Source organism: Pantherophis guttatus, chromosome 6 (assembly GCF_059756535.1).
Source record: "Pantherophis guttatus breed Tessera chromosome 6, ASM5975653v1, whole genome shotgun sequence".
Taxonomy (NCBI): Eukaryota; Metazoa; Chordata; class Lepidosauria; order Squamata; family Colubridae; genus Pantherophis; species Pantherophis guttatus.
In genome coordinates, this window is record NC_142068.1 from 79,344,511 (window position 1) to 79,371,217 (window position 26,707).

Genomic DNA, 26,707 nt, shown 5'->3' on the forward strand with positions numbered 1-26,707 from the left:
TTTGTAGAGGCCTCTGCTGCTTGCTGCAAGGAGGTAAATTGCTGGGAGCAGATTTTTTTTTTCTTGTGCTAATCAAGCTATGCTGAAAATGAAAATGCAAGTAAAGCAGGCTGTTTGCTGCAACTAGGCAAAATTGCTGGGAGACAGGCAGAGGCAGATTTCTTTTTGTTTTCCTCACCAAAAAAGGTAGGTGCATCTTATAGTCCGGAGCGTCTTCTACTCCGAAAAATACAGTACATTTCTTCCTGAAGTAGGAAAATCTTCTTTAGCTTCTAACTCTCTATTAAATGCTATCAGTTTTTCCTGAAATGTTCAGATGACTTGAAATAAGCATTCAAAAATCAAAAACAGATTTTCAAGCTGCTGAATTGTGGGTTTCTTATTATATACTTACAGGTGGCTCCAATACTATAAATTTGCATTAAAAAAGTACAAGTGCCTGTCCATTACAGATGTGGTTTCTCCAGATGTTGATCTGGAGGGGAAAGGGTAGATTTTGCTTCTGTCTAGTAATATTAACCCTTTGCCAGCAAAATGTTACCAAAAAGAAGTCAGATATGTACATGATGGTAGTTACAGTCATCTCCAGAGCTATAAAATTGAAACCACCAATATTGGATTTAAGACCAACTAATTCTACTTAAAAGTAGTCTTTAGTCATTTTCAAGTTGGATTATGTTATGAAACGAAAGGTTTAAAGATAATGGGTTACAAAAATTAGAATAAAAAGATGATACAGTATATAGTAATACCTATAAATCATTTGCTTCTAAAGCATCTGCGTTAAGATATGAGTTCAATGGCAGCAAATAACCTACCTCACTTCATTGTCATCCCTGAATTCTAATCATCCATTTTAAAGATTGTGATTGACTCAAACCAATGTAACAATATATCTAATAGTCCAAAAAGGTGTTTTTACAAGTGGGAACTGGACTTCCTGGTTTTTCTTTGAAGATGTGTTGCTTCTCATCCAGTCAGAGCTGAAGAAGCTTCTTGGATGAGAAGCGAAACGTCTTCAAAGAAAAAACAGAAAGTCCAATGGCTTCCTGAAAAAGGCACTTTTGGGACAACCATGACCTGAATGACTTGAGAATCTCCATAAATATGTCTAATAATACCTAAACCCTACATTTCCTATGTCTACCAACACCGTGTCCTTTTTTTCCTGCTTGTTCAGCTCTTGGACCACATAGCACAATTTGATGTTGTCCTTTTTTTAATTCATGTGTCAAATATAATACAAGAGATGCTCAAAACCAAAGGGAAGATTTTGTTCATTTAAGAAAAATCAAGATTCTACAGTATGTGAAGCTTGTAAAGACTCTTTAACGCTTCTAAGGCCAGAAGGTTTGGAAAATGCACAGAATAATGTTCTTTAAGGAGTATATTTTTCATTATATAGATTGAATGATATACAAAGTGCAAGGCCAGTTCAAACAAGCTTTGCAAAAGGCACAATTGTTTTAATGACTCAAGGAGAGAATCTTTATTCATGGGCCCATTGTAGTACGAAATCCCTCTTTCAAATGCTTTGTAGCCCAACTTACCACTTACATGCCAATGTTTCTATAGTTACAAGTTGTAATCAAAGGCAATTGCTCAAGAACTTCTTTTTAATTGTGTGTTGCATAAGATCGAGACAAAGCACATATCCATTAATTAGGGAAAGGCTTGGGTAATGCTTCCCAAACAGGTTTTTTTTCCTGAAATCTGCAGAATTCCAAATGAAAGATTTGCTTCCTTCATTCACTCATTAGCATCCCGTGATATTATAAAAGAATTAGATGTTGCACTTATTCCAGGAAAGTGGGTAAGAACTGCAGCTTTAATTAACAGAACCCAGTGCATTGAATCATTCTGTTCTGGGACAGATTTGCATAGAGATGGTTACATCTGCACATACAAGCAAAGGTTATAATATATTTAATATATTTATTCTTGCTTTTCACATTCCTATATTAGTCGTCTTCATAACAAATTTTGATGGTCATCATAATGCTCCCATGTAACTTCTGAACTAGTGTGGATCACATTCAGCTGTATGCTATTAGAAAAGGACTTGGGTGTGAACAATATTGATAGGAATATCAGGCAGGAAAGCCATGTACCCCCAGTCTAAATATCTGTTCCTGTTGGTTTCTCTGGGATGTGAACAAGTAGTATTTCTGTTTTTTTCTCTACAACAGGGGTGTCAAACTCAAGGATTGGGGGCCAGATCTGGCCCGCAGGGTGCTGAGATCTGGCCCGCAGGGCTGCCCTGGAAACAGCGAAGGACCGGCCCGCTGTGCCTCTGCCAGCAAAAACAGAGATTGGGAGGGGCGCATGCAGCCCTCCCGAGCTTCGTTTTCGCTGGCAGAGGATTGCAGGAGGCTGTCCTGACTGAAAACGGAGCTTGCGGGGGCCACGTGCGGCTCTCCCAAGCTCCATTTTCACTAGCAGTGGGTTGCAGGAAGCCATCACAGCCAAAAACGGAGCTTGTGTCTCCCAAGCTCCATTTTCACTAGCAGTGGATTGCAGGAGGCCATCAAAACCAAAAATGAAGCTTGTGAGGGCCACATGCAGCTCCCCCGAGCTCCATTTTCACTAGCAGTGGTTTGCAGGAGGCCATCACAGCCAAAAACGGAGCTTGTGTCTCCCAAGCTCCATTTTCACTAGCAGTGGATTGCAGGAGGCCATCACAGCCAAAAACGGAGCTTGCGAGGGCCACGTGCAGCTCTCCCGAGCTCCATTTTCACTAGCAGTGGTTGCAGGAGGCCATCACAGCCAAAAACGGAGCTTGTGTCTCCCGAGCTCCATTTTCACTAGCAGTAGGTTGCAGGAGGCCATCACAGCCAAAAACGGAGCTTGCGAGGGCCACGTGCAGCTCTTCCGACATCCATTTTCACTAGTAGTGGGTTGCAGGAGACCATCAAGCCAAAAACGGAGCTCAGGAGCCCGTTTTCACTGGGAGAGCGTTCAGGCCACCACAGGTACTCCTGACACCACTGATATCAAGCTGGCCATGCCTACCTTGGCCCCCAGAAGTCAAACAAACCCTGATGCGGCCTTTAACAAAATAGAGTTTGACTTGCTCTACCAATTTTAAGTAGATTTCATTGAAAAATAATTGTACTTCTATCAAAGGAATGCAAATCGATCAGACAATTCAGTAGCTAAAGAACAAACGGCTTTTCAAGATAAATTTTTATTTATCAAATTTATACAGCCACCAATCTCACAAGAAGTTAACCCAACATATGCATTGGTTCAAGGATCAAGGTTTTATTTAGCATCCAATCTGAAAAAATACAGGGTTGGTAAAGGTACTGTTGTCAATTAGTTAGTCAATATCAAATAGGTCAACATCTATCCTTTTTTTCAGCTGATAAAATGTGCATAAGCATTGAAGGGGAAAGCATTGAAGGGAAAGCCTCATTGCTTTATTGTACATTTCAAAAATAGCTATAAGGGTTTAGCATTTACATTACTTTAACTCGGAACTGCTTGAGAAAAAGTAGATGTTCCTTGACATTTTTTAAAGATCACATTTATTTCCTTTGTGAAGAACAATGCTCCATTGGTGCCATACCTTTTCACATCCACTCTCTTTGCAGCTGTTGTTGCTTCTAATCTGTTTCGATCAACAACATCCTAAAGCATCTCCCCACTTAAGTGCAAGGAAATCTTCAAAATGCAACATTGCTATTCACTTGAAAAGCCCAGCATAAATTATTTATTCTGGTTATTTTGACTATATGGTTGTGTTACTTTCCTAAAATCGGTTATTGCTATTATAAACACAATCCCAAGAAATTCTTAATCCTCCCACCCTCCTCTTCTCAACTATATTCCTTTCTCACCATAGCTCAAAACAAAGCAAAAAAAAAAAAAAAAGATTCAGAACTTGATCAGCAAAGAAAACGGTGGTCTCCTTTGGTACCGAGAGCTTAAGGTGGGAAAGGAAGATGGGCTTCTGCCAAGATTCAGATTCTTTTCACAATTTTTCACCCAAATCATGTTTCCAGATGTACTCATGAACATCACAGCGCCAATGTTCTTTCACTGCTAGGACCTCCTCCTCTAGTTCCACATGTGGCGTTTGCAGTATTCAGTGGCCTACAAAGAAAGGAGAGAATTCTTTTCAATTCATTTTCAATTCATGTCACAACTGACCATAAGACAAAGTTGAGAATCTGGAGACGCAGCAAACGCCTGAACTTCAAGAGGCATTTCTCAACTTGTCTCAGTTTTAAACCTGTTTTCAATAAAAGCTGAAGATCCCCATTGGAGTAGACTACAGGTAGTCCTCGATTTATTGCAATTTGTTTAGTGACCGTCCAAAGTTACGACAGCCCTGAAAAAAAGTGACTTATGACTGTTTTTCACAATTATGACCATTTATTTTCTTTTATCAACATATAAACGTGCACACACACAAACACACATATAAAGTAGCACTAGAATGGAATTCCTCCTATTAAGTATGGTTAATCCTCAACTTACAACAGTTTGTTTTCCAATTGTTCACAGTTACAACGGCACTGAAAAATGTGACTTACGGCTGATTTTCAAAGTTATGACCTTTGCAGCATCTCCATGGTCACATGATCAAAATTCAGACACTTGGCAACTGACTCATATTTATGATTGCCCCAGGGTCATGTGATTCCCTTTTGCGACCTTCTGATAAGCAAAGTCAATGGGGAAATCTGACTCACTTAACAACCATGTTACTAATTTAACAACTGCAGTGATTCACTTAACAACTGTGGCAAGAAAGCTTGTCAAATGGGGCAAAACTCATTTAGCAAATGGAAATTTTGGGCTCAATTGTGGTTGTAAGTTGAAAACAACATGTATTCTAGTGATATTTTCTTGGAAGAATGAATGAGACTTATTCAGACTTCAATAAGACGTCACCCAGATCTAACCATTTCTACCCAAGAAGGATTTCTACTCTGACAGCCCTGAAATTGTGAATAAAATTCTTTCCCCTCCCGTCTTTTTTGATATGTGTTTGAATATAAAATAAGGTTACAGTAGTGGCCAAAATTGTGGAAACCTTTTGGGAAAAGTGTATTTTCTAAAACTAGCTAATAACACCATTTTTGGGGGGGAGTAGTACCATAAAATAAAAATCAATGGAAAGCTATTTTAATCAAGAATGTAATGCAATAACTTTTTATGAAGGATTTGCTGTTAGAATAGCAGTATAAAAAAGAAAAGTAAAACACGTAGAAAAAATGAGATATACAAAAATTATCACCATGTCAGTTAATACTTAGCTGGGTAACCTTTAGCATGAATTACGGCCTTACAACATCTTCCCATGGAGTGAACCAAGTCTTTTAATTCTGCAGCTGTTATCATGTGAAACCAAGATTGAAGGATTGCTTCAATTAACTGGGTTTTATTACTGGGTTGCTTCTGACTAACAAGTTTCTTTAGTCGGCTCCAAAGATTTTCAATTGGGTTAAGGTCTGGGCTATTCCCAGGCCATTCCAGCAATGGAATATGATTATCTTGAAACTCCAAAAAAAAAAAAAAGTGGTGTTATTAGCCATCAAATATCAAAAATACACTTTTCCCAAAAGGTTTCCAGAATTTTGGCTTTTACTGTACTTTACAAACAAGGGACTTGGTTTATAGACGTAAAAATGTCTTTGCAATTTGACCTCTTGTAATGAAAGAACTAGCAATAGCAATAGCATTTAGACTTATATGCCATTTCACAGTGCTTTGCAGCCCTCTTTAAGCGGTTTTATACAGTCAGCATCTTGTCCCCAACAATCTGGGTCCTCATTAGACCCACTTCGGAAAGATGGAAGGCTGAGTCAACCTTGAGCTGGTGAGATTTGAACTGCCAAATTTCAGGCAGCTGGCAGGCAGCAGAAAGTTGCCTGCAGTACTGCACTCTAACCACTGTGCCACAGCGGCTCATAACTAGGAAAGCTATTTTAAACAAATAGAAAGGTTCTGTGTTTCATCAGTGATCCCATGATTGGCACCTTATTGGTGGATCCATAGGATAGTGTGTCAAGAAAGTGACAGTGAGTTTTAAAGAATATTATTAGTCCAGAAACTCTTTCTACAAACGAATTCTACGGCAATTTTTTTTTTTAATGATCTTTTATGATCTTATTCTCCCAGTGTTTCTTTATTCCTTCCTTGGGTTTTGGTTTGTATAGGACAGTGGTCCCCAACCTTTTTATCGCCGCGGCCCGCTGAGCGCGCGCAGGGATGGGGGCACGGCCCAGGAGCTTTTGCGCACGGCCCATTGCGCATGGCCCAGGAGCCTTTGCGCTGCAGCGTTCATGTCCCCCGGCCGCTGCGCGGCCCGGTGCCAGGTACTCCACGGCCCGGCACCGGTCCGTGGACCGGGGGTTGGGGACCACTGGTATAGGACATTGGGCTATTTGTTGCTTTTTCGCTTTGCAGCAATGTTTGGCTAAAGAAAGGAAAGCATTAGTTTATAAAGAAGAAAAAGAGCAACAATCCATATTTCTATCACTAAATATGATTGCCTTCTTTCTACTTCTTCTGAAAATGAAGTTAGTTTCCCTTCCTTCCTTCCTTCCTTCCCTTTCTTCTCCTCCTCCCCACATCCCACTCCATCGCTTGATTACCTGGCATTGCTCTGCAGTCTCAGGATTCTTACACCAAAAAGTCGGGCCCCGGGAACAGGCCTCCATTCCCACAAGATGAGGTTCAGGACAAATTCCTATTTTCTGTGTAGCAAAAGAGTGAAATGTTACTTTGTTAGAAAGAGCTTTATAAAAGTATTTAACATTCACTCTTTCCTCTCCCCCTCTCCCCTCCCTACAATAAAACAGAAAGAATATTTTGCTGTTGAGGAAGGCTGCATGGAGTGGAACTTCACAGGGCCATCTGACCACCTCTTCCTTTACGCTTTCTTAAAAGGGCGAATTGTTCTTGCTAGAGATCCAGAAGGATGTGCATACCCGCCATCTCCCTTCAAACCCCCTTTCCTGTTTCTTCTCCTTCCGCTTCACATGGCTTAGGACCTGGTTATCTACGGGACCTCCTGCTACCACCAATAGCCTCCCACTGGCCAGTACGCTCTCATAGAGAGGGGCTCCTCCGGGTGCCATCGGCCAAACAATGTCGACTGGCGGCCCCTACGGGGAGAGCCTTCTCTGTGGGGGCACCTACGATCTGGAATGAGCTCCCCCCGGAGATACGGAGGATCCCGGATATGCGCACCTTCCATCGTGCGCTTAAGACTTTTTTATTTCATCAAGATGGCCTGGCCTAAATCTTCTCCCCTTTTTAAATGAAAATTTTAATTTGTTTTTAAATTATGGGGTATTTTAAATTCAGCCAAATTATTTAATTCGTTTTTATTCTATTTTAAATTTTTGTATTTATGTGTTTTATCCTGTGGCTGTTTACTGCCCTGAGTCCTTCGGGAGTAGGGCGGTATAGAAATTTAAATAAATAAATTAAATAAATAAATAAATTCAGACTGTATATTGCAGAGGGGAGAGTAGTATTTGGAAGCCTGGGGGTTTTTTTATTATTGTTTTCTACTTTTGATTTAGCTGCCCACATTCATTTTTGAGTCAGGTGGCCTCCAGGATTGATTGACTTCAAGGACTGGCAAGTTACGTACAGTTAAGTACTGTGAAAAAAGAGTCCGGTGGCAGTTATTCCTAAGAAAGGTTTTGTAAAAATAGGATTTAAACCACGGGTGAAATGTTACCGGTTCGCTCCGGTTCAGGTGAACCAGTAGTAATAAAAATTACCGGTTTGGGCAGTAACACGATTTAGCTTTGCTAGAAATCCTACTTTCTAGCAAAGCTAAATCGTGCGGCACAGCTGTCTCCCCCCGTCCCCGTCTCCCCCGCTGTTCAACTTAGTGAAGTCTTCTTTTTCCATGTGAAGCGTGCATTCGGTGTGCACTGTGCATACATGTGCAGCATGCTTTTGGTGTGCGCTGTACATGCGCGTGCCAGCGTGCTTTTGGCCCATGCCGGGTCTGCGTGTGTAGCTAACCAGTGGCGATCCGTGGAGTATTTCACCACTGATTTAAACTGCTCATCCACTATATATAAATGAGTTTTACAACATGACTTACCCTACATACAAAGGATGATTGCAGCATCTGTATCAGAAGTTGGACAGCAGCTGGTTCATATTGGTCCACCAGTTGATCACACTGTGATAAAGCAAAAAAAAGTAAAACTAACGCAGGTGCCTCTAGCTTCAAAACCAACTAAACCTTTTTAATCACACCAATTAAGTGAATTAAACTAAATCATGGTAACTAGAGCAACCTTCTTTTATTCTGGTATACTCCAGATTATCTCCAATATGTTGATGTCCAGCCCAACTGAAGAGCTATGAGGAGAGAGTTGGTCCGGAAATAGCTCCTCACGCCAACTCCCACAGAATTTCACCAGTTGCCCAAACTCTTGTTGCTCTCTTCATGATCTGGAGCCTCAAAGCATTTCTTTCATCTTCTCAAAAGTTGTTCAGCAAGTACTGCCCAACTAACGTAAATGTTCCAACCACTTGGGAAATTGTTTGTAACTCATAATGAGGTTAATTTAGGAGACACACATCCCTCTTTTTTCTACCAAGCCTAACAAGATGTTACGGGGGGGGGGGGAGAGATAAACAACTGGATTGTTTATCCCATTTCTTTCTTTACTCTTCCATAGCATCCTAACTCCTTGGAAATTTGTCCCCAGTACTACTGTACTTACTGGATATACCAAAGCTTCTGGGAGTAAATGGCATCCTTTTACAAGGAAAGATCCAATCTGGATTTGTGTCTCATTCTTCGCCAGTTCATCATCAATATATTTAACAAGAACTACACACATGCGACACATTTCACCATCCTTGTCTTCTGATACTTTCTGAAGGGCTACTCTCTTCTCAGGGACTATTTCCTCATGATCTATTTTCTCTGGACAACAAACAAATAAACAAGCATTAGCGTGTACAGCTGGACTTCAACTTAGTTCTTGTTACATATATGTGTATAACAATAAATATTTGAAGTCATTTCTCAGGTTAGACATTCCCAATGCAAGGCAGAACAAGCTCTAAAATGAAACCCAAAAGCCATTAAACAAACCAAAATTAGAAACAGTTTCAACAAAGCAATTTTAAAGGTATGAATTCAGAAAACAATATAACACAAGCCTGGTTTGTACCTGACATTTAGCACAGGATTAAGCCAGGTTTAAAGGCACAAGGGTTTACTTTAATATCATGATCATCAAAAGGGACAGCTTCTACTTTCTTTGGGCTATTTTTTTAATAGTAAGTTTATTTCCATTTTTTAAAAACCAATTCTTTACATATATACATATAAAGTTATTGCAACGAACGTACACAAATATGCGCCTATACAATTTAGATCACTGATAAGATCCATTTCATTTCCCTCTCTTTTCTTTCACCCAAATATACCATAGGTTCCAACATTCGTAATAATCAGAATCTTTTCGGTTCCTAAGTAATTTCGTTAACCGATCTGCCTCTGTGCATTCTGAAATTTTCCAAATCAATTTATTCTGTGTGGGTATTAATTCATTTTTCCACTCTTGCGCGTATAATATCCTAGCTGCAGTAGTGATGTGGAGGATCAAGTACCATTTTTCTTTTGTTATTTTATCTGGTTTCATTCCCAATAAGAAAGCCTCTGGTTTCAGCTCTATATTATAACTTGTAATTTCCATTATCCAGTTCCGGACCTTGGACCAATATTTGCCTGCTTTAGGGCAGGTCCACCATTGGTGGTAGTATGTCCCATTACTGTTCCCACACTTCCAACATGCCGGAGAAGCTCCCGGGAACATTCTTGCAATTCTTGTCGGGGGGATATGTCAACGATAGACCATTTGGTCTATCTTTTGGGCTATTTTTATGGTTTTAATTTGGGAATTGAAGCAAGGGATTTCTGGAAGGCAAATACTCTCATCCCTACCTAACCCACTAAATATTCCCCTCTGAAAGCCAGAAACCTGTAATTTGGGCTGTGGTTTTGCTGTTCAGACTCATTTTGAATATTTTTTTTTCAATTCTGTTTCCTATATTTTGCTTTTAAAAATAGACAAAATTCTGAGTTTCAGAAATTGGGTTTTTTTGCCGCCAAATTTCAGAAACACAATCCAGAACTGCTCACGAACTGAAAATGAAGTGGGATGGGTAGAAGGTGGGGAGGTGGCATATGGAACTCCTGAGTTGTTCATCCTTGGTTTAAAAGACAATAGGCAGCAACTAAGGATTCAGGGAAAAGTGAATCATAAATGGGATATCCCCTTCAGGGAGATCTGAAAAGTGAGGGGCATCTCCTGTAAAGATTGAGTTTGTAAATAATGATTTATTATTAATCTTCAAATGCTTCTCTAGAAGTCTGTTTGGCGTGAAAAGTCCATCAGGAAGATGAAATCGCCTTCAAGTCAACTTTGATTCTTGGAGTCTTGGTGCCTATGTCTGCTTAGTTGGCAGCAATAATGAAATAAGTATGCAATGCAGGCATGAAATGCTACCGGTTTGGGCCGGATCGCCTGAACCGGTAGTAAAAAATGCTACTGGTTCACCGAACTGGTAGTAAACAATGCTACTGGTTCGCTGAACTGGTAGTAAAAAATATATTAAAAAAAAAGAAAAGTTCTGACGATCAGCTGAGCAATGCGCGATCATCAGAACTTTTTTTTTTTTTTTTTACTTTTTAGGCATTTTTTTACTACCGGTCCGGGCAAATAGGTAGTAAAAAAAATGCTTTAAAAAACTAAAAAAAAGGCTCCGACGATCATAGCTTTGCCCCGCGATCGCTGGAGTCCTTTTTTAAACTTTTTTAAAGCATTTTTTACTACCTATTTGCCTGAGCCAGTAGTAAAAAATGCTTTTAAAAAGTTTAAAACTTTATTTTAGTGATCACCCCCGTGCGCTGTTCTATTTACCTTCTCAAGCCAGTGAACCGGTAGTAAACCGGTTCAGATTTCACCACTGATGTAATGCCTACTTCCAGACTGTTTCTTTTTCAGCTTCTTAATCTACTCAGAGAGCCAGTTTGGTGTAGTGGTTAAAGCATCAGGCTAGAAATCAGGAGACCATGAGTTCTAGTCCCAGTTTAAGCATAAAGCCAGCTAGATGACCTTAGGCCAATCACTTTCTATCAGCCCTAAGAAGCAGGCAATGGCAAACCACTTCTGAAAAATCTTGCCCCCAAAACTGCATTTATCCAGAGAATCAGACATGACTGAATGTGTGTGTGGGGGGGGGGGTCCTACAGCTAGATGTTTCCTCATAACCTCCCATCCATGTACGAACATGGATTTTGTAAAAGTCAGATATGTGCTATGCATACAGGTTAAAACCAATACAATGAATTTCATTCCCATCCTGAAGGCAAAAGATGTAGAACAAACATAAAAACCTACGGGTGCTTAAAGATACATCTTCAGGGCAAAAATTGAACCTAATGCACACGGATTCGGGCTTAGTGGCGTCCAACAGCATAGTGACAACCGCCATTCCATAGGAATTCACAAAGTCCCTACACTGGGGAACGACTTCATGAGGCAACAGGTAACAAACGTTCACCATCTGATGGACGATTTCCTCCTGAAACATAGAAAGATTAAAAAAAAAAGACAGATTAAAAATAAATCAAACATTCAATCTGTAGAGAGTGCAGATGAGGGGGAAGAGAGTCATGAAAGATAGTCCTCAACTTACAATCGACCCCCTCCCCCAAAAAAAGGTCATGAACGCTTCTGACCTCAACCAAATCGGGTTCGTGGCCGATTTCCACTTCCGCGCCATTTCTTTTGTATGCGCCAAATTTCCAAAATTAGGTTCAGGTGACAACCAAATTGGTTTGCGACCAAAGTTATGGAACGAATTGACCAGAGGTTCTACTGTACTTACAACCTGGAACCTGGAAGTTCCAGTGGCCACGCCCCCATGGTCATGTGATCACATTTTGGTCACTTGGCAACTGGCTCGCATTTATGGCCATTTACAGTATCTGTGGTCACAATGGTTTTTCTGGAAACTGGTATTTACTTCCATTTTCTGGCAAAAAAACCCTCTCACCATTGTGGACAATGGGCTCGCTTAATGATTGTGGATTAATCTTAATGAGTCACAGAGTGAGTGGAAAGCCATATAAATTTTCTTAAATAAAGTAAAATATAAATCATGGTGATTTACTTAATGACTGCTACAAAACTGTTGTAAAATTGATGACCTGCTTAATGACCAGCATGACTTACAACTATATTTCCAAGCTCAGTTATGGACACAAGTCAAGGTTTACTTGTAGTTCTTTCCTCCAGTAACAGCAGAAATGAAAGAAGTGAAGTTAATTATTGAAATAATGTTCACAGGCGAAGACCATTTTAGTCATTCATGAATAGCAGATGGAAAGGTGACAGATGCAGGAATGAGAAATATGAGAGTATTTTTTTTAAATCCTCTCTTATCTAGTTGTTTCCTCAGATTTTTGCACCTTCCCTAAATTGGAAATAATCTGCACCCAGCCATCCTGAATCCATATTATGATTGGATAATATTATTATATTATGACTAAAGTAGGGGTGTCAAACTCAAGGCCTGGGGGCCAGATCAGAGGTGGGTTTCAGCAGGTTCTGACCAGTTCTGGAGAACCGGTAGTGGAAATTTTGAGTAGTTAGGAGAATCGATAAATACCACCTCTGACTGGCCCCACCCCCATCTATTATCTGCCTCCGGAGTCTCAGCTGATCAGGAGGAAATGGGGATTTTGCAGTAACCTTCCCCTGGATTGGGGAGAGATTTTACAGTATCCTTCCCCTGCCACACCCACCAAGCTATGCCATGCCCACTAAACCATGCCAAGCCCACCAAGCCACACTCACAGAACCAGTAGTAAAAAATTTTGAAACCCACCACTGGCCAGATCCAACCTATGGGGTGCTTAGATCTGGCCCACGGGACCGCCCTGGAAATAGGAAACGACCGCCCCTTGGTGTCTCTGCCAGTGAAAACAGCCCTCTCAAGCTCCGTTTTCGCTGGCAGAGGGTTGCAGGAGATGGTCGCAGCTGAAAACAGAGCTTCGGAGCCTGTTTTCGCTGGCAGAGCACTCAGGCTGCCACAGGTGGCCCCAACATGAATGATGTTGAGCTAGCCATGCCCATCCTGGCCAAGCCCACCCTGGCCCCCCAAGGTCAAACACAACCTTAACCCCCAAGGTCAAACACAACCTTAAACAGCCCTCGAGTTTGACACCCATGGACTAAAGGAAAGCCTCACAAAAACAAAAATCCCATTTCTATTTGGTTGCTCAAAATGAGGAAGTCAAAAAAAAACTCCATGCTCTCGTCTTCATTTCTTCTCCTAATCTCAGAGGTGAAGGCTTTGAAAATTAATTCAGTAGAAGACCCCTTTCAAGTTATTTCCCTCTATCGCCATTTCCCACGACGTAATAAGAGACTAATTTCAATCGTTCTTACTTCCGTGTTATTGTTCTCCACCATGTTTTCTGCCACCTCTACTACTTTCTTGCAAATATCACACACCAAATGAGGTTTATCCGCATCTGAAATTCCCTGCATAATGGAGTTTTGAGAGAGAGAGAGAGAGAGAATTAAACAAAACAAATGTGGTAAAACCATATTTTCTAGAGGCTGAGCAAAAGTAAAACAGGCATGACCAAGTAGCATTGCTCTCAAAGTACATTTTCATTGGCCACAGGAACACCATTACATTGTCAAATCTGTTTGCAGTGCAGTGAGTGCATTGTCCTTTGATTAAGATGATCTCTGCAATTTCTAGAGAAAGAAGTGACCAGGTTTTTAGCCGGCTTTCTTCTCAACTACAATAATCTGAGAAAATGTAATTGTTTGAACGAATTACAATTAATTGTAATTGTAATTAAGTAAGAGCCTTGGTGGCGCAGCAGACTAAAGTGCTGTTAAATAACACCAGCTGCCTGCAATTACTGCAAGTTCGAATCTCACCAGGCTCAAGGTTGACTCAGCCTTCCATCCTTTCGAGGTAGGTAAAATGAGGACCCGGATTGTGGGGGCAATAAGCTTACTTTGTATAAAAAAAGAACACTGCTTGGGGGGGTGGGGGCGAAAGCCCTACTAAGCAGGTATATACAAAAGTATGAAGGCTATTGCTTAACGCATTGTAAGCCTCCCTGAGTCTCCGGAGAAGGGTGGCATATAAATCGAACCAATAAATAAATAAATAAATAAATTAGTGCATTGTCCTTTGATTAAGATGACCTCTACAATTTCTACAGAAAGAAGTGACCAGGTTTTAGCCGGCTTTCTTCTCAACTACAATAATCTGAGAAAATGTAATTGTTTGAACGAATTACAATTAATTCTCCTTTGTTAAAGATCCTTAAATGATAGTTAGATTATGCTTCTTAGATTTTTGAGTGTCTTTCCATTTGTCACCTGCAGAGGGCAGCATCTGTGGAAGTGATTAACGTCTAAAGATGTCTTCTGTGGAAGCCATTATTAAGACGATGCTACCTACCCATATGTGGGCTGCACAAATCTGGACAACCCCCAGATGGAAACGAAGAGTCAGTTTCTATATCTTTTCCCTGCCATTTAGTGGTCGTCTGTATTTTTCAGCTCTTCACCTTAGATCTCAGGGATTTTTCTTTTCCTGATCTTCTATTGAACCTCTTAGTTGTTTCTTCTTTTATGCTCTTAAGCGCAAGGTTTATTTTGTTCCCTATAAAATGCCTTCTCAATTTTATTCAAGGACACATTTCACGTTCTACTTGGTTTGGTTTTGAGCAAATTTCAACAATACCAATTCTCCAATGGCTTGTGTGGACAATTTTATTAGCCTCTGTCCTTCTGCAGACCGTCTTTATATACATACATACATACATACATACATACATACATACATACATACCTTAACTATTGCTCCATACAAGTCTGAAAGGTACTCCACTGGCTTCAATAGAGGAAAAGGCTCTAATTTTGTAGTGTCACAGAATCCAGTTTTACCGCAAATTCCCATTGGTGGCTAGAAGAATAAAATGTTCCATTAGAAACTAATGTTTCATTTTTATGAAAGCCATAGCATTTCACATTGAGATTTTTCATTTGCTACTTTTGGTACTTGGCTGTGATACTCAGACATTAAGACATGAAGTATGAAGTTAGCATACATGCATTTTTACATGCATCCCATCAAGAGATAGAAAGCTGCAAAAGTCCCACGTTTTACTCCTTTGATGTAGGAATAGGCTCATTAGAGTGGCATGAACTCCAACTGAAACAAGATTTTGCAACCCTAAACCCCCTATTATCTCAACCTGCAGACCCAAGACTGTTAAGGTTCTCTCTAATAAAAATTTCCTGTCATTTCATTGAAGACTACAAAAACTGTCGCATAAACCTTTGTTGAAGGGCTTTAAACAAATGCTGGATAAAGGTAAAGGTTCCCCTCGCACATATGTGTTAGTCGTTCCTGACTCTAGGGGGCGGTGCTCATCTCTGTTTCAAAGCCGAAGAGCCAGCACTGTCTGAAGAAGTCTCCATGGTCATGTGGCCGGCATGACTAAATGCCAAAGGCACATGGAATGCTGTTACCTTCCCACCAAAGCTGGTCCCTATTTTTCTACTTGCATTTTTTACGTGCTTTCAAACTGCTAGGTTGGCAGAAGCTGGGACAAGTAACGGGCGCTCACCCCATTACGCGGCACTAGGGATTCGAACCGCTGAACTGCCGACCTTTCGATCGACAAGTTCCGTGTCTTAGCCATTGAGCCACCACGTCCCTCTGTTAGGTTAGCAGTATTACTGAATTCCTGCACTGGACAGGCAGTGAGATAAGATGATTTCCAGGATCTCTTGCAATCTTATAATAATCTATGATTCTGCGATATTAGAAAAAGCTGACCATAGGCTCGATTCGCATAACGTGGCGATCACCATGTCGGTTTGGACAAGGCACTAATTCCAAATTAATTAAACAGGTTATAGTCATAATGAAGGTGAGCAATCCTAATCAAGGCGCTAGCTAAATTTTACAGCGTTTGGGTGATTGGCTTCAGTACATTGTACAAAATATGATTTTTAAAACTCCAGAACTTGCTGAAGGAAGGAAAAAATTTTAAAAAGAGGAAACACCTGAAAATCTTGATTTTCACTCATATATGTCACATGACCACATCTGTTGGTAGAATCTTTCTGCCTGCTGAAATGGTACTGATGGGAAGAGGTTGACCTGTCGACAGTTTTTCTTAAAATGATAAAAATTAAACTGTGCAAAGATTTTGGGAGCTGCTAAGTAACTGGGAGGTAAGAGAATCCAGCATTATCAATAAAAATTCCTAATTCTAGGAAAGGCAACCTGCTTCCCCATTCAGTGGGTTAAGTCTGGTTTCTTTTTTAATAATGGGTCTTTAATTTTTTCAGTGAACTGCCCCAGTGTTCAGACTGTTAACATATGAAACTTGTGAAGGCTTCATTTTTACCTTCCTATTGGGAACCGCAAAGAGGAAGTATTGCCTACTGTACTTCCTTTTTTCCCCAAAACCCCCAAGCTCTTTTCAGTCAGACAAAACTATTTGCCGTTGTTTAACACAAAAAGGCTCAACATGAAAAAGCTTGAAATGGAAAAGCATACGTACCGCATCCTGTGGACAAATAGGGGTGAAGAGAAAAAAGAAAAGGAAAAAAAGAAAAGACAATAAGACAAATATTCAAAACTTAAATTCTACTGACTGAGTAAAAAATGCCATATATTAATTAGGTATCGTCCTTATTCCATCAGATTATTCTCTCAGATTCTTTTAATGTTCTGCCACCAGAACAGAAAATTAAAAGAATATGTCTAGAAAACAAAGCTGAGATGATCAGAGGCCGCAACCCTCCCTCAGATACAAATGAATGGATGAGTAGATGATGCCTTCATCTACTATGAAGGATCCCACGAGCATCATAATGGTATTTGGTCACAATGAAGCCCAGCCGAGCCAACCATGAGGAAGTGTGAGGCACAGTAGTGGTTGTCTTTCAGGAAGAGAAGGTTGTATCTGCTGACCAAAATTATCCCCAATCTGGTCTTCTACTTTTTGAGTGTTTGCTTCAGGACATCACCTTCATGGTCCACAGGTAAAGTGGACTTTGTTATATCCAGTGGTGGGATTCAAATAATTTAACAACCGGTTCTCTGCCCTAATGATTTCTTCCAACAACCAGTTCACCAAACTGCTCAGAAAGTTAACAACCGGTTCTCCTGAAGTGGTGCGAACTGGCTAAATCCCACCACTGGTTATATCCCTCCACCATCCTTGAAATGAGATTTAATCACAGTCCCACCATCTGCCACAAATGGGGTGATGAAATGGACATTGCTTTGCCTTTTGACTCAGAAATTAGACATCCTTGACTGGTCCCCATTATGCAACTGTTTCTGAATAAAAGTCCACTGAACCAAATCTGGCATTCCTCCCCCCCTCCCCCCCATCTGAAACCAACCTGATGTCAGCACTCCAAACTACATTCGTTCCAGTACTGACATAAGGAGGAGAAGAGGGGGCAGCTGGCAAGAGGACGCTTGACTTTTCATCTACTTATTTTCCCTGAAGATAATATCCCCTAGGAGATGTGATGGGAGGGGGGACATTCCTGGGAGCTGAAGTAGTAGATATGGGGAGAGTGATTTGGAAGATGGCCAATGAGTCACAGAGAATTGGGGAAGGGAAAGGGAAGGTTTGGGGTCAGGAAGTCAGTGTTGGCTATGATGTAGTTGGGGGCAGATTGTCGTGCTTAATAAATGAAAGATTTCATCAAAGACTATTTGTTTGGAAATTTATTTGAGACGACACCGAAACCTGACACCTACACTGTAAGTCATTTAAAGATTACGTTGTTGTGGTTAGAACAACCGATCATAATCCATCTTCAATCATTCTGAAGGAAGTTCTCATTATTTATAGACCAAATTTTGTAAGATAAAGACTTCAGGATCATAGAGAGAAGCCTTAATGCCACTTTTCTAGATAAATGTGATAAAGAAGACACAAAACTAAATGTTGTAATATTGGTAAAGTAACCCCAAATGATTGCTCACTTAACCACAGCTTTGCTGTGCCTTGTTTTTCAAATACCATATATTCTAATGCTCAGCAACCAGTTCCTTAAATCTCCTAATGTATGAATTTTAACATCAATGGTTCTTGGATTATTTTTCTTCTTGTAGCACTCAAAACTAGGTAGCAATCTTGGGTGTCATATTTAGGTTAAAAGTTCAATCAATCAGAAAAGAGCTGAAAGGGACCTTGGAGGTCTTCTAGCCCAACCCCCTGCTTAAGCAGGAGACTCTCTATACCATTTCAGGCAAATGACTGCCCAGATGACATACCTCCCTAGATTGAGTATCTGGTCTGCAGACTATAGTTTCTGTTCCCTTAAGGCAGGGGTGTCAAACTCAATGTCATTGAGGGCCGCATCAGGGTTGTGTCTGACCTCGGGGGCCAGGGGTGGGCATGGCCAGGGTGGGCATGGCCAGTTTGATGTCACACCTGTTGGGGCTTTGCTGTTGGTTGTTGTTTTCTTCTAAAAGAGACATATTTCTACCAGTCTTCCTGTTTAGGTTCTTATATAGCAAGGGTGTCAAACTCAAGGCCCGGGGCCTGATCTGGCCCGTGAGGTACTTAGATCTGGCCCGCGGGGCTGCCCTGGAAACAGCGAAGGACTGGCCCGCGGTGCCTCTGCCAGCGAAAACAGGCTCTCGAGCTCCTGCATGCGGCCCTCCCAAGCTCCGTTTTCACTGGCAGCAGGTTGCAGGAGGCTGTGGCAGCCAAAAACAGAGCTCGAGAGCCTGTTTTCACTGGCAGAGCACTCAGGCCACCACAGGTGCCCCCGACAGAAGTGATGTTGAGCTGGCTACACCCATACCGGCCCCCTGAAGTCAAACAAAACCCTGATGTGGCTCTCAATGGGTTATTTTTTATGGAAGCTGTTTGTTCTCTATTGTTTTTAATTTTGGTGTAGTCTTCTTGTTCTCCCTGGGGTTTACTTACCATAAATCCTGACAATGGGTAGAGAAAATGGCAACATCCAAGGTAATTGGATTATATACTCTTAATACAAATACAAATTGCAATCAAGTGTATGGGGAACTGAGATTCATCCATACTTAAGTGCCACGTCCGAGCAGTTCCCCTTGGTAAGAAGCCTGGGCTATGATTGCTGAACAAAGGGCAAGGACTTAAGTGCAATAAAATTTATTTCTATTTATTTTTACTTAAGTAGGTATATAGCAGTGATGGCAAACCTTTTTGGCATCAAGTGGTCATGCTGAAAAGGTCATGCGGAAATGTCGTGCATGCACGCTTATCTGGGCCGGGCTCTGGAAAAGCTGAACTTCTGGATTCTAGCACGTATGAATGCCCGACAATCAGCTGGCTGGCGCACATGCGCAGGCCGGTTTTCGGCAATGCTGCGTGCGCAAAGGGATCACATTCTGGAAAAGCTAAACTTCTGGGTTCTAGCGCACATGTGCTTCCGACAATCAGCTGGCTGGCGCACATGCGCACACTGGTTTTCGGCACTGCCCCATGTGCGAAGGACAGCTGATCATTGCATGCGCATGCATACCAGAAACCCGGAAGACAAACAGGTAAGACCGCGCATGCCGGGTGACATGGCTTTGTGTGCCACTTTGGGCACATGTGCCATAGGTTTGCCATCATGGGTATATAGTCTTGAAATCTTCTGCAGTGGTAGGGATTTCTTTGCAGGGCAACACATTCTAAACTGATACTCTTCTTTGTTACGTGTGCAGCAAGGACTGAAATTAAAACACATATTTGCATTGATAATTCAATTAATGCTTTTGCTCATTGAGTTCTATGCCATTTAAAATATTTCTTTTCCCCAGCCTATTGCAAGTGTTTTGCAACTGTTTAGGTACCTAAGAGTTTTAGTCCAGCTGAATTTTAAAAGAGTAGCCGTATGTCTAGAATGTAACATTTGAAAAATTACAAAAAATTTACTAGCATAAACTGGACCTTAAGAATTTATTTATAGATAAGAGATGGGATTAATTTAATTTAATTTAATTAATTAAATTTATATGCCGCCCCTCTCCGAAGACTCAGGGTGGCTCACAATACATTTAAAAAATCATTATAAAAAGACATTGAAAAATTAAAAAAACATTAAAAACATTAAAAACTCATTCACACCATACATGGCCGGATCTCGCCAGATCACAAGAACGAGATCAACGGCCCCAGGCCTTCTGGAAAAGCCAGGTCTTCACCGCTTTTCAGAAGGCCAATAGAGTTGGATGGTCCGGACCTCAGGAGGTAACTGGTTCCAGAGAGCTGGGGCAGCCACAGAGAAGGCCCTCCTCCACGGGCCCGCCAGCCAACATTGTTTAGCTGACGGGACCCGGAGGAGACCAACTCTGTGGGATCTTACGGTCGCTGGGAGCTATGCGGCAGAAGGCAGTCTCGAAGATAACCTGGCCCTGAGCTATGTAGGGTTTTAAAGGTAATAACCAACACCTTGAATTGTGACCAGAGACCAATAGGGGGCCAGTGCAGCTCGTGGAGAAGTGGTGTAATGTGGGTGTACCTAGGTGCACCCACGACAGCTCGCGTGGCTGCGTTCTGGACCAACTGTAGTCTTCGAACACTTTTCAAGAGCAGCCCCATGTAGAGCGTGTTGCAATAATCTAACCATGAGGTGACAAGGGCATGAGTGACTGTGATATGGATTTGTTGTATTTTAAGAGAAGGGGATAAGTTGCTAAAATTCTTTATATTATTTGGGATGAAGGGGGAAGTAATTTCTTTAGATGTTTCTTTTTTTCTGTACTATATTCTTTCTTTTTCTCCTTATTTTTTTACTTTCAACACTTGTATTTTTGTTCTCTTTAATACTTTTCCAGTTTGTATTCATTTTTATATTTTTAATTGTACTTTAGGATAAAAGTTATTATCAGCAATAAGTTGGACCTTAACCATGCATTCTTGCTCGCAAAAGACATGAAGATGCAATCAACTTACCAAGAGATGCAGGAAGAATTGCACAAAAGCATGTGCGTATTCAGGGACATATTTCTTGCACTAAAGAAATTGACACCAAAACAACAACAACAATGTGAATAATCCTCAAAGATGAAAACCCATGCCATAATAATCAATAAATTATGTGTGAGCAATTCAGTTAATTCCATTCTAGTTCCTCATTGAGATGCTCCTCATCCATTGTTACCAAGTTATGTTTCCCCTATTATTAAGGGAAATGCTAAGTGAATTAATTACCTCATATGCTATGTGGGTCCCCAAACTTTCACACTCCTTCCTGGCATAATCCTGCAAAGTCTGGGTAAGGAAAGGGCTGTTCTTCAAGATTTCGTGTATTTCATCAGCCACCACCTTGCATTCATGACACAGATCTACATTACTCTGCCAGAACTAAAGATAACAGAAGAGAACATAGGATTAACATACCTGCTAATTTTTGTGGCCCAAGTTTATCTCATAAAGGAAGTTTCTGTAGAAAGGGTTAATACGTTAACACCTCCGGAAACACAGTTGAGTTGGGATGAATAATTTTACCAGACAGTAAAAATAATGTCCACCGTGAGAGTTAGCTACACCCCACACAGGCTCCCAAAATGATGCCTCCCATCCACTTATGTGGGCTGCTGAAACTCCCACAAGAAACAAATAAAGTATGCATGAATCTGAATCTAATCTGATACTTTCCCAAATTCTCAGCTCCCAGAGGAGTTGCCCATTTTATCTGGCTGGCATCAGATAAACTAAGGGAAATTAATTCCTGCAAATAGCTCATGCGTACATCTGTACTCATTTTGGAGATTAGACAAATGATACGAGCGGATGTTGAATTGAAGCCTTTTCATCCTTATACAGGGGTGGGCTGCTGGGGCTATGCAAGGGTTCGGGAGAACCTCTAGCTAAGATTCTGTGCAGTTTGGAGAACCCCCAAATCCAATTCCTGGCTGGCCCCGCCCACCCTGCCCCACCCCTCCTAGGTGTCCCCATGTGGCTCATTTTGGATGCAGGTAAGTGCAGGGCATGCGTGGAGGCTCGGGGTGGGTGAAAAACGGGCCTACTGGAAATTCGGGAAGGCCAGAAACAGAAATTCCAGAGGGCCGTTTTCGCCCTCCTGGAGGCTCAAGGAAAGCCTCCGGAGCCCAGGGAGGACAAAAACGCCCTCCCCCCATGGTGCAGGAGGCCGACTAGGCCACGCCCACCATGGCCACACTCACCCAGCAACCGGGCAGAGAACCCCTTGCTAAAATTTTTGAAGCCCACCCCTGACCTTATATAAGAGTCTCAGAGAACCTCATCTGAAGGAGCCAGCCCTTAGAAGTCAAATGAAGTTTGGTTAAGGCATCCCAAACCTCTTAAGTTAGAGTGGCAAAGGCCCCAACCATTACTCTGAGATCTTTCTATCCTATCCTGATTGGGTGGTTGACTGGAGGGTATCAATGATCCCAGCTATTTCCTCACCCAAGGCTCTGTTCGGGGTTTATCTGGAGGACTGAAGAGAAGAGGCACATTAGCCATGAAGGGAGACAGCATTTCAGGAAAGTCTGTTATTTCAGGCCATTCTTCTGATTTTGGCTGGTTCTGAAAATTCAGGGCTCCCTCAGGGCTATTTGGCTGATTGCAGAGTAGAAAAGCGCCACACACAATTTCAGGTCTATCCTAGAACAACCCAAAGAGAGAAACAGTTTCACAAAAGATCCTTCCCTTTTCTTTAAAATAGAGAAACTGGAAAAGTTGAAGAGTTGAAGAGTCTTATTTATAGAAATCTTGTTCATTTCTCAAGAAGAAACTTTTGGTTTAAGGACCAAATAAGTACTATTTAGCTTTGATGAAAGCTAATACACACTTTAAAAAGTAAAAAAAAAAAAAAGAATGTGCAGAAAAGAAAAAGAAAACAATAAAAATAGGAAAAAAGAAAAGAAAAAGAAAAGAAATATATAAAGAAGTAACTTTTCCTTGTTCACAATTATAAACAATTTTAATAACTTAATAGCTCCTAAAATGCAACAACTAAATTCCCATATCTCATCTCATAGCTATAAATAAAATTTAACACCTGGTCATTCTTCAGTCCCGGACAGCAAAAGTTCATTAAGAGTTATGAGAGATATCTATTTTAACCTTGATCCAATAAACCTACTTTTTATTTATTTATTTATTTATTTCTAACATTTGTGCTCTTTAATCCCTTCAAATAATATCCAAGAATTCAAAATTCAATGTAGGAAAGTTATTTAAGTCACTCTTCTCATTTGTTATTTATGTGTCCCTTTTATGATACCAGTTGATATTAAGAATATCACCTTTTTCCAAATCATGCTTAGAACCTCGTTTTTAAATACACATTTAAATCAATTTCAGCCTTGACCAGTAGAATTTGTTCCTTAACATCATTAACCTGCAGTCTAACTAAAATGGCAGATATTCTTAAAATTAGCTTCTGACTCCATTGGTCACAAATATCTTTCAATACATCCAGTACTTTAATCCATTCTGTGTTAATAACTTAAATTTAAGTGTTCTTCTCCTTTTGTTATAATTCATTCTGGTTCCCTCTAGTGTCCAGCCTTCAAAGTCCCATCTTATTATAACTATTTCCAAATTCAGAAAAACCAGCTGTTTCCCATGGACTGGATATTTATAATCAATTTCAAAATCTCATTTCAAATCTATCTAGACTCTTAGATATAACTTTCTAACTTAGATATAACTTTTATAACTTTCCAGAAATAACATTCTAATGACTTGTTTGCCATTTGTTCCCCCAAAAAGATTTTTTTTTTCTAAATCCTTAAACTCATATTTAAAACATCTTTTGCTAAGGATAGAAGGAAACTCAGCCAGTGAAGGCCAAAAATTTGCCTGAGATCCACTTTCCAGCCCCCTATCTCTTCCAACATTCTTCAGGGACATCTATCTTACCATGTCCTCACTGGAATTCCCCCACATGTGAATGTGGAGATAGAATGGAGATAGAACATTCCCCCCGCAAAAAAATAAAAAAATAAAGCTAGTCTGATATCATTCTTACTTGTTGCATTGTGTATGCTAATTACGTGGGTGTCACTGGTCAAATGGGTTTTGTAGGCTTTTGTAGTACTTCAAAAGCCTGCAAAACCAGTTTCATCAGATCAGATATGAAAGGGAGATGGTTTCAGTGACTTTCAAATGCTTTTTGAAAAAAAATCATCTCCAAACTTGACTGCAGAATTTTAATTTTAATGAAACATTTATTCTGCTCAAAACAATCAACTCTTATTTAAACACACACACATACCAGTCAAATGTGAGAATGTTTTCAATATTTCTTTTTAAAAAAAGAGGTCATCTTTTTAAATCACTAAAACATTCAACTAAAATAATCCTATGAACTGTTCAAGTTGGAGGACGTCTAAGGGTAACATATGCAACCATGAAACAGAATCATATTTTGAAATGAATAAAGATACTGACATTCAATTCTTAGAGTGCAGCTGCACCATTCAGATTTTTTTTACTAACAGTCTCAGGAAAAAGGCAAAGATCTTGAAAATTGTGAGTCTGGAATTTATTTATTTATTTTATTTTATTTTATTAAATTTCTATACCGCCCTTCTCCCGAAGGACTCAGGGCGGTGAACAGCCACAAGATAAAACACATAAATACAAAAATTTAAAATAAAATAAAAACGAATTAAATAATTTGGCTGAACAAATTTAAAATACCCCATAATTTAAAAACAAATTAAAATTTACATTTAAAAAGGGGAGAAGATTTAGGCCAGGCCAGCTTGATGAAATAAAAAAGTCTTAAGCGCACGATGGAAGGTGCGCAGATCCGGGATCCTCCGTATCTCCGGGGGGAGCTTGTTCCAGATTGTAGGTGCCCCCACAGAGAAGGCTCTCCCCCTAGGGGCCGCCAGTCAACATTGTTTGGCCGACGGCACCCGGAGGAGCCCCTCTCTATGGGAGCGTACTGGCCGGTGGGAGGCTATTGGTGGTAGCAGGCGGTCCCGTAGATAACCAGGTCCTAAGCCATGGAATTTGTTGTGACTTGTGATCTCAGTCCTTCAACAGGACATATGTTCCTGGATATCATAACCCCTACCAAGACCACACAAACTCTAGTCCTCTAGAAGTTATTGAGTCACTCATAGCAGAAGCACCAGAAGGCAAGACAAGAAACATTGGATGGAAACTAATCAAGGAGAGAAGTAATCTAGAACTAAGGAGAAACTTCCTAACAGTGAGAACAATTAAGCAGCTTGCCTTCAGAAGTTGTAAGTGCTCCATCATCGGAGGTTTTCAAGAAGAGACTGGACAGACACTTGTCTGATCTCTTGCTTGAGCAGGGGTTGGACCAGATGACCAAAGATATGGTACAGTAGTTCTGTGATAACATCTGCCAGCTCCTTCAGAACTCTGAAATGTAATCTATCACATCCCAGCTGTTTATATTTATCAATATAACTGTTCGCTTACCTTTTTCTTGCTTATTTTAATTTTTATTTCTAGTCTGTGTTTTACAGTTACATTTTTTGGTAGGTTAGGCTATGATTTCTTTTTGCGGGACTGATGCAAAGAATGAGTTAAGCAATTTTGCTTTCTCTCTACTGCCTGTTACTTCCTTGCCATCTTCTCTCTTTAGTGGATTCACTGTTTCCTTGATTTTTGTCTTGTTGTTTATATGTTGAAAGAAACTTTTTTTTAAAATTACCTTTGGCCTTTGTTGCAAGTCTTTGTTCATTCTGAGCCTTTGCTTTCCTGATTTGGGCTATCTTTGCAGATTTGGGCTATCTGTTGATAGTCTGCCTTAGATATGTCCATTTTTTGTACTTGTCCTTTTTGTCTTTCAGTTGATCAGAGGATCTTTGTCCAGCCATGCTAGCTTCAGAGTAACCAGCAATCATGCTGATTGCAGAGTAAATAATGAAATCAACCATCAGAAAATGGTTGACTTGAATTTGGTCTCCATCAAAAGTCACAATGAGAAGAATCAGCACAAACCCATCCTCTCAGTTTTAATTGAATTCGGTTTTAATTGGGTTGTTTTAAATCTTGGGCCAAAATTATTTAATTGTTTTTTAAACTGTTTTTAAATTTTATATGCTATGTTTTATCTTGGCTGTACACCGCCCTGAGTCCCGCAGGAGAAGGGCGGTATAGAAATAAAATAAAATAAAATAAATAAATAAATAAAAATAAACCAACTCCCATAATAGTTCCAAAGATAATTTACCTGAACTTGTTTACCAAGCTCTTCAAGAACGACCATTCCTGTGTCCACCATCTTCTTGCATTTGACTGACCAGTCCTGGAAGGGAAGATACTGGCATCCCCTCTCAAAAAACGAAGCAAGTCTTTCCTAGAAAAGGGAAAGATATAGAGAAGGACCTAAGTTGTTTTGATTTGCTTTGTTTTGCTATGTTCTGTTCTGTTTCAGATTCTTTATAATTTTCCCAACGGCTACAGCAAACTTTGAAAACAGAATTGGGAGGATGGGGGTAAGAATGAAAAACTCACTTTGAATAACGCTAGTTTAGTGCCATAAAAGAATCCTGAGAAGTTCATAGTAATGTTTATGCCATGGTTAATTTGATTACTATTTGCTGGTTAGGTCATAATGGCCTACTTCACACATCACACTAACTAAATGATTATTTATAAGCTACATTGTTTTAAGTGACAATAAACAAGCCTCTTTAT

General features: G+C 40.4%; 2 protein-coding genes across 2 annotated transcripts in view; both read right to left on the minus strand.

Moving 5' to 3' along the window:
• Positions 1-3,168: 3,168 nt before the first annotated feature.
• On the minus strand, positions 3,169-16,621 carry LOC117676353 (prosaposin-like). Its single transcript, XM_087871789.1, has 7 exons — positions 14,890-16,621; positions 13,458-13,553; positions 11,403-11,586; positions 8,712-8,917; positions 8,081-8,161; positions 6,609-6,710; positions 3,169-4,098 (listed from the first exon to the last, which is right to left on the minus strand). Exons 1-7 carry the CDS (start codon positions 14,995-14,997, stop codon positions 4,063-4,065), a joined length of 813 nt encoding a protein of 270 aa, XP_087727915.1. The 5' UTR covers positions 14,998-16,621; the 3' UTR covers positions 3,169-4,062.
• A 4,202-nt stretch (positions 16,622-20,823) lies between these two features.
• The window catches only part of LOC148113168 (prosaposin-like), a 36,436-nt gene continuing 30,552 nt past the window's right edge, over positions 20,824-26,707 (minus strand). The window contains exons 4-7 of the mRNA XM_087871790.1: positions 26,241-26,366; positions 22,484-22,681; positions 21,266-21,418; positions 20,824-21,067 (exon numbers count right to left, since the gene is read on the minus strand). Of these exons, the coding sequence (XP_087727916.1) occupies positions 20,999-21,067; positions 21,266-21,418; positions 22,484-22,681; positions 26,241-26,366 (546 nt within the window). The 3' untranslated portion in view covers positions 20,824-20,998. The remainder of the gene's footprint in view (positions 21,068-21,265; positions 21,419-22,483; positions 22,682-26,240; positions 26,367-26,707) is intronic.

Coding starts and splice junctions, on each gene's coding strand:
- LOC117676353 (XM_087871789.1), bottom strand. CDS start 14,997: ATGGGAATTTGCGGTAAAACTGGATTCTGTGACACTACAAAATTAGAG. Junction 8,162..8,711: donor CAGAAGCTTTGGTATATCCA/GTAAGTACAGTA, acceptor GCTTTATCACAG/TGTGATCAACTGGTGGACCA. Junction 4,099..6,608: donor AGACTGCAGAGCAATGCCAG/GTAATCAAGCGA, acceptor CTTTCTTTGTAG/GCCACTGAATACTGCAAACG.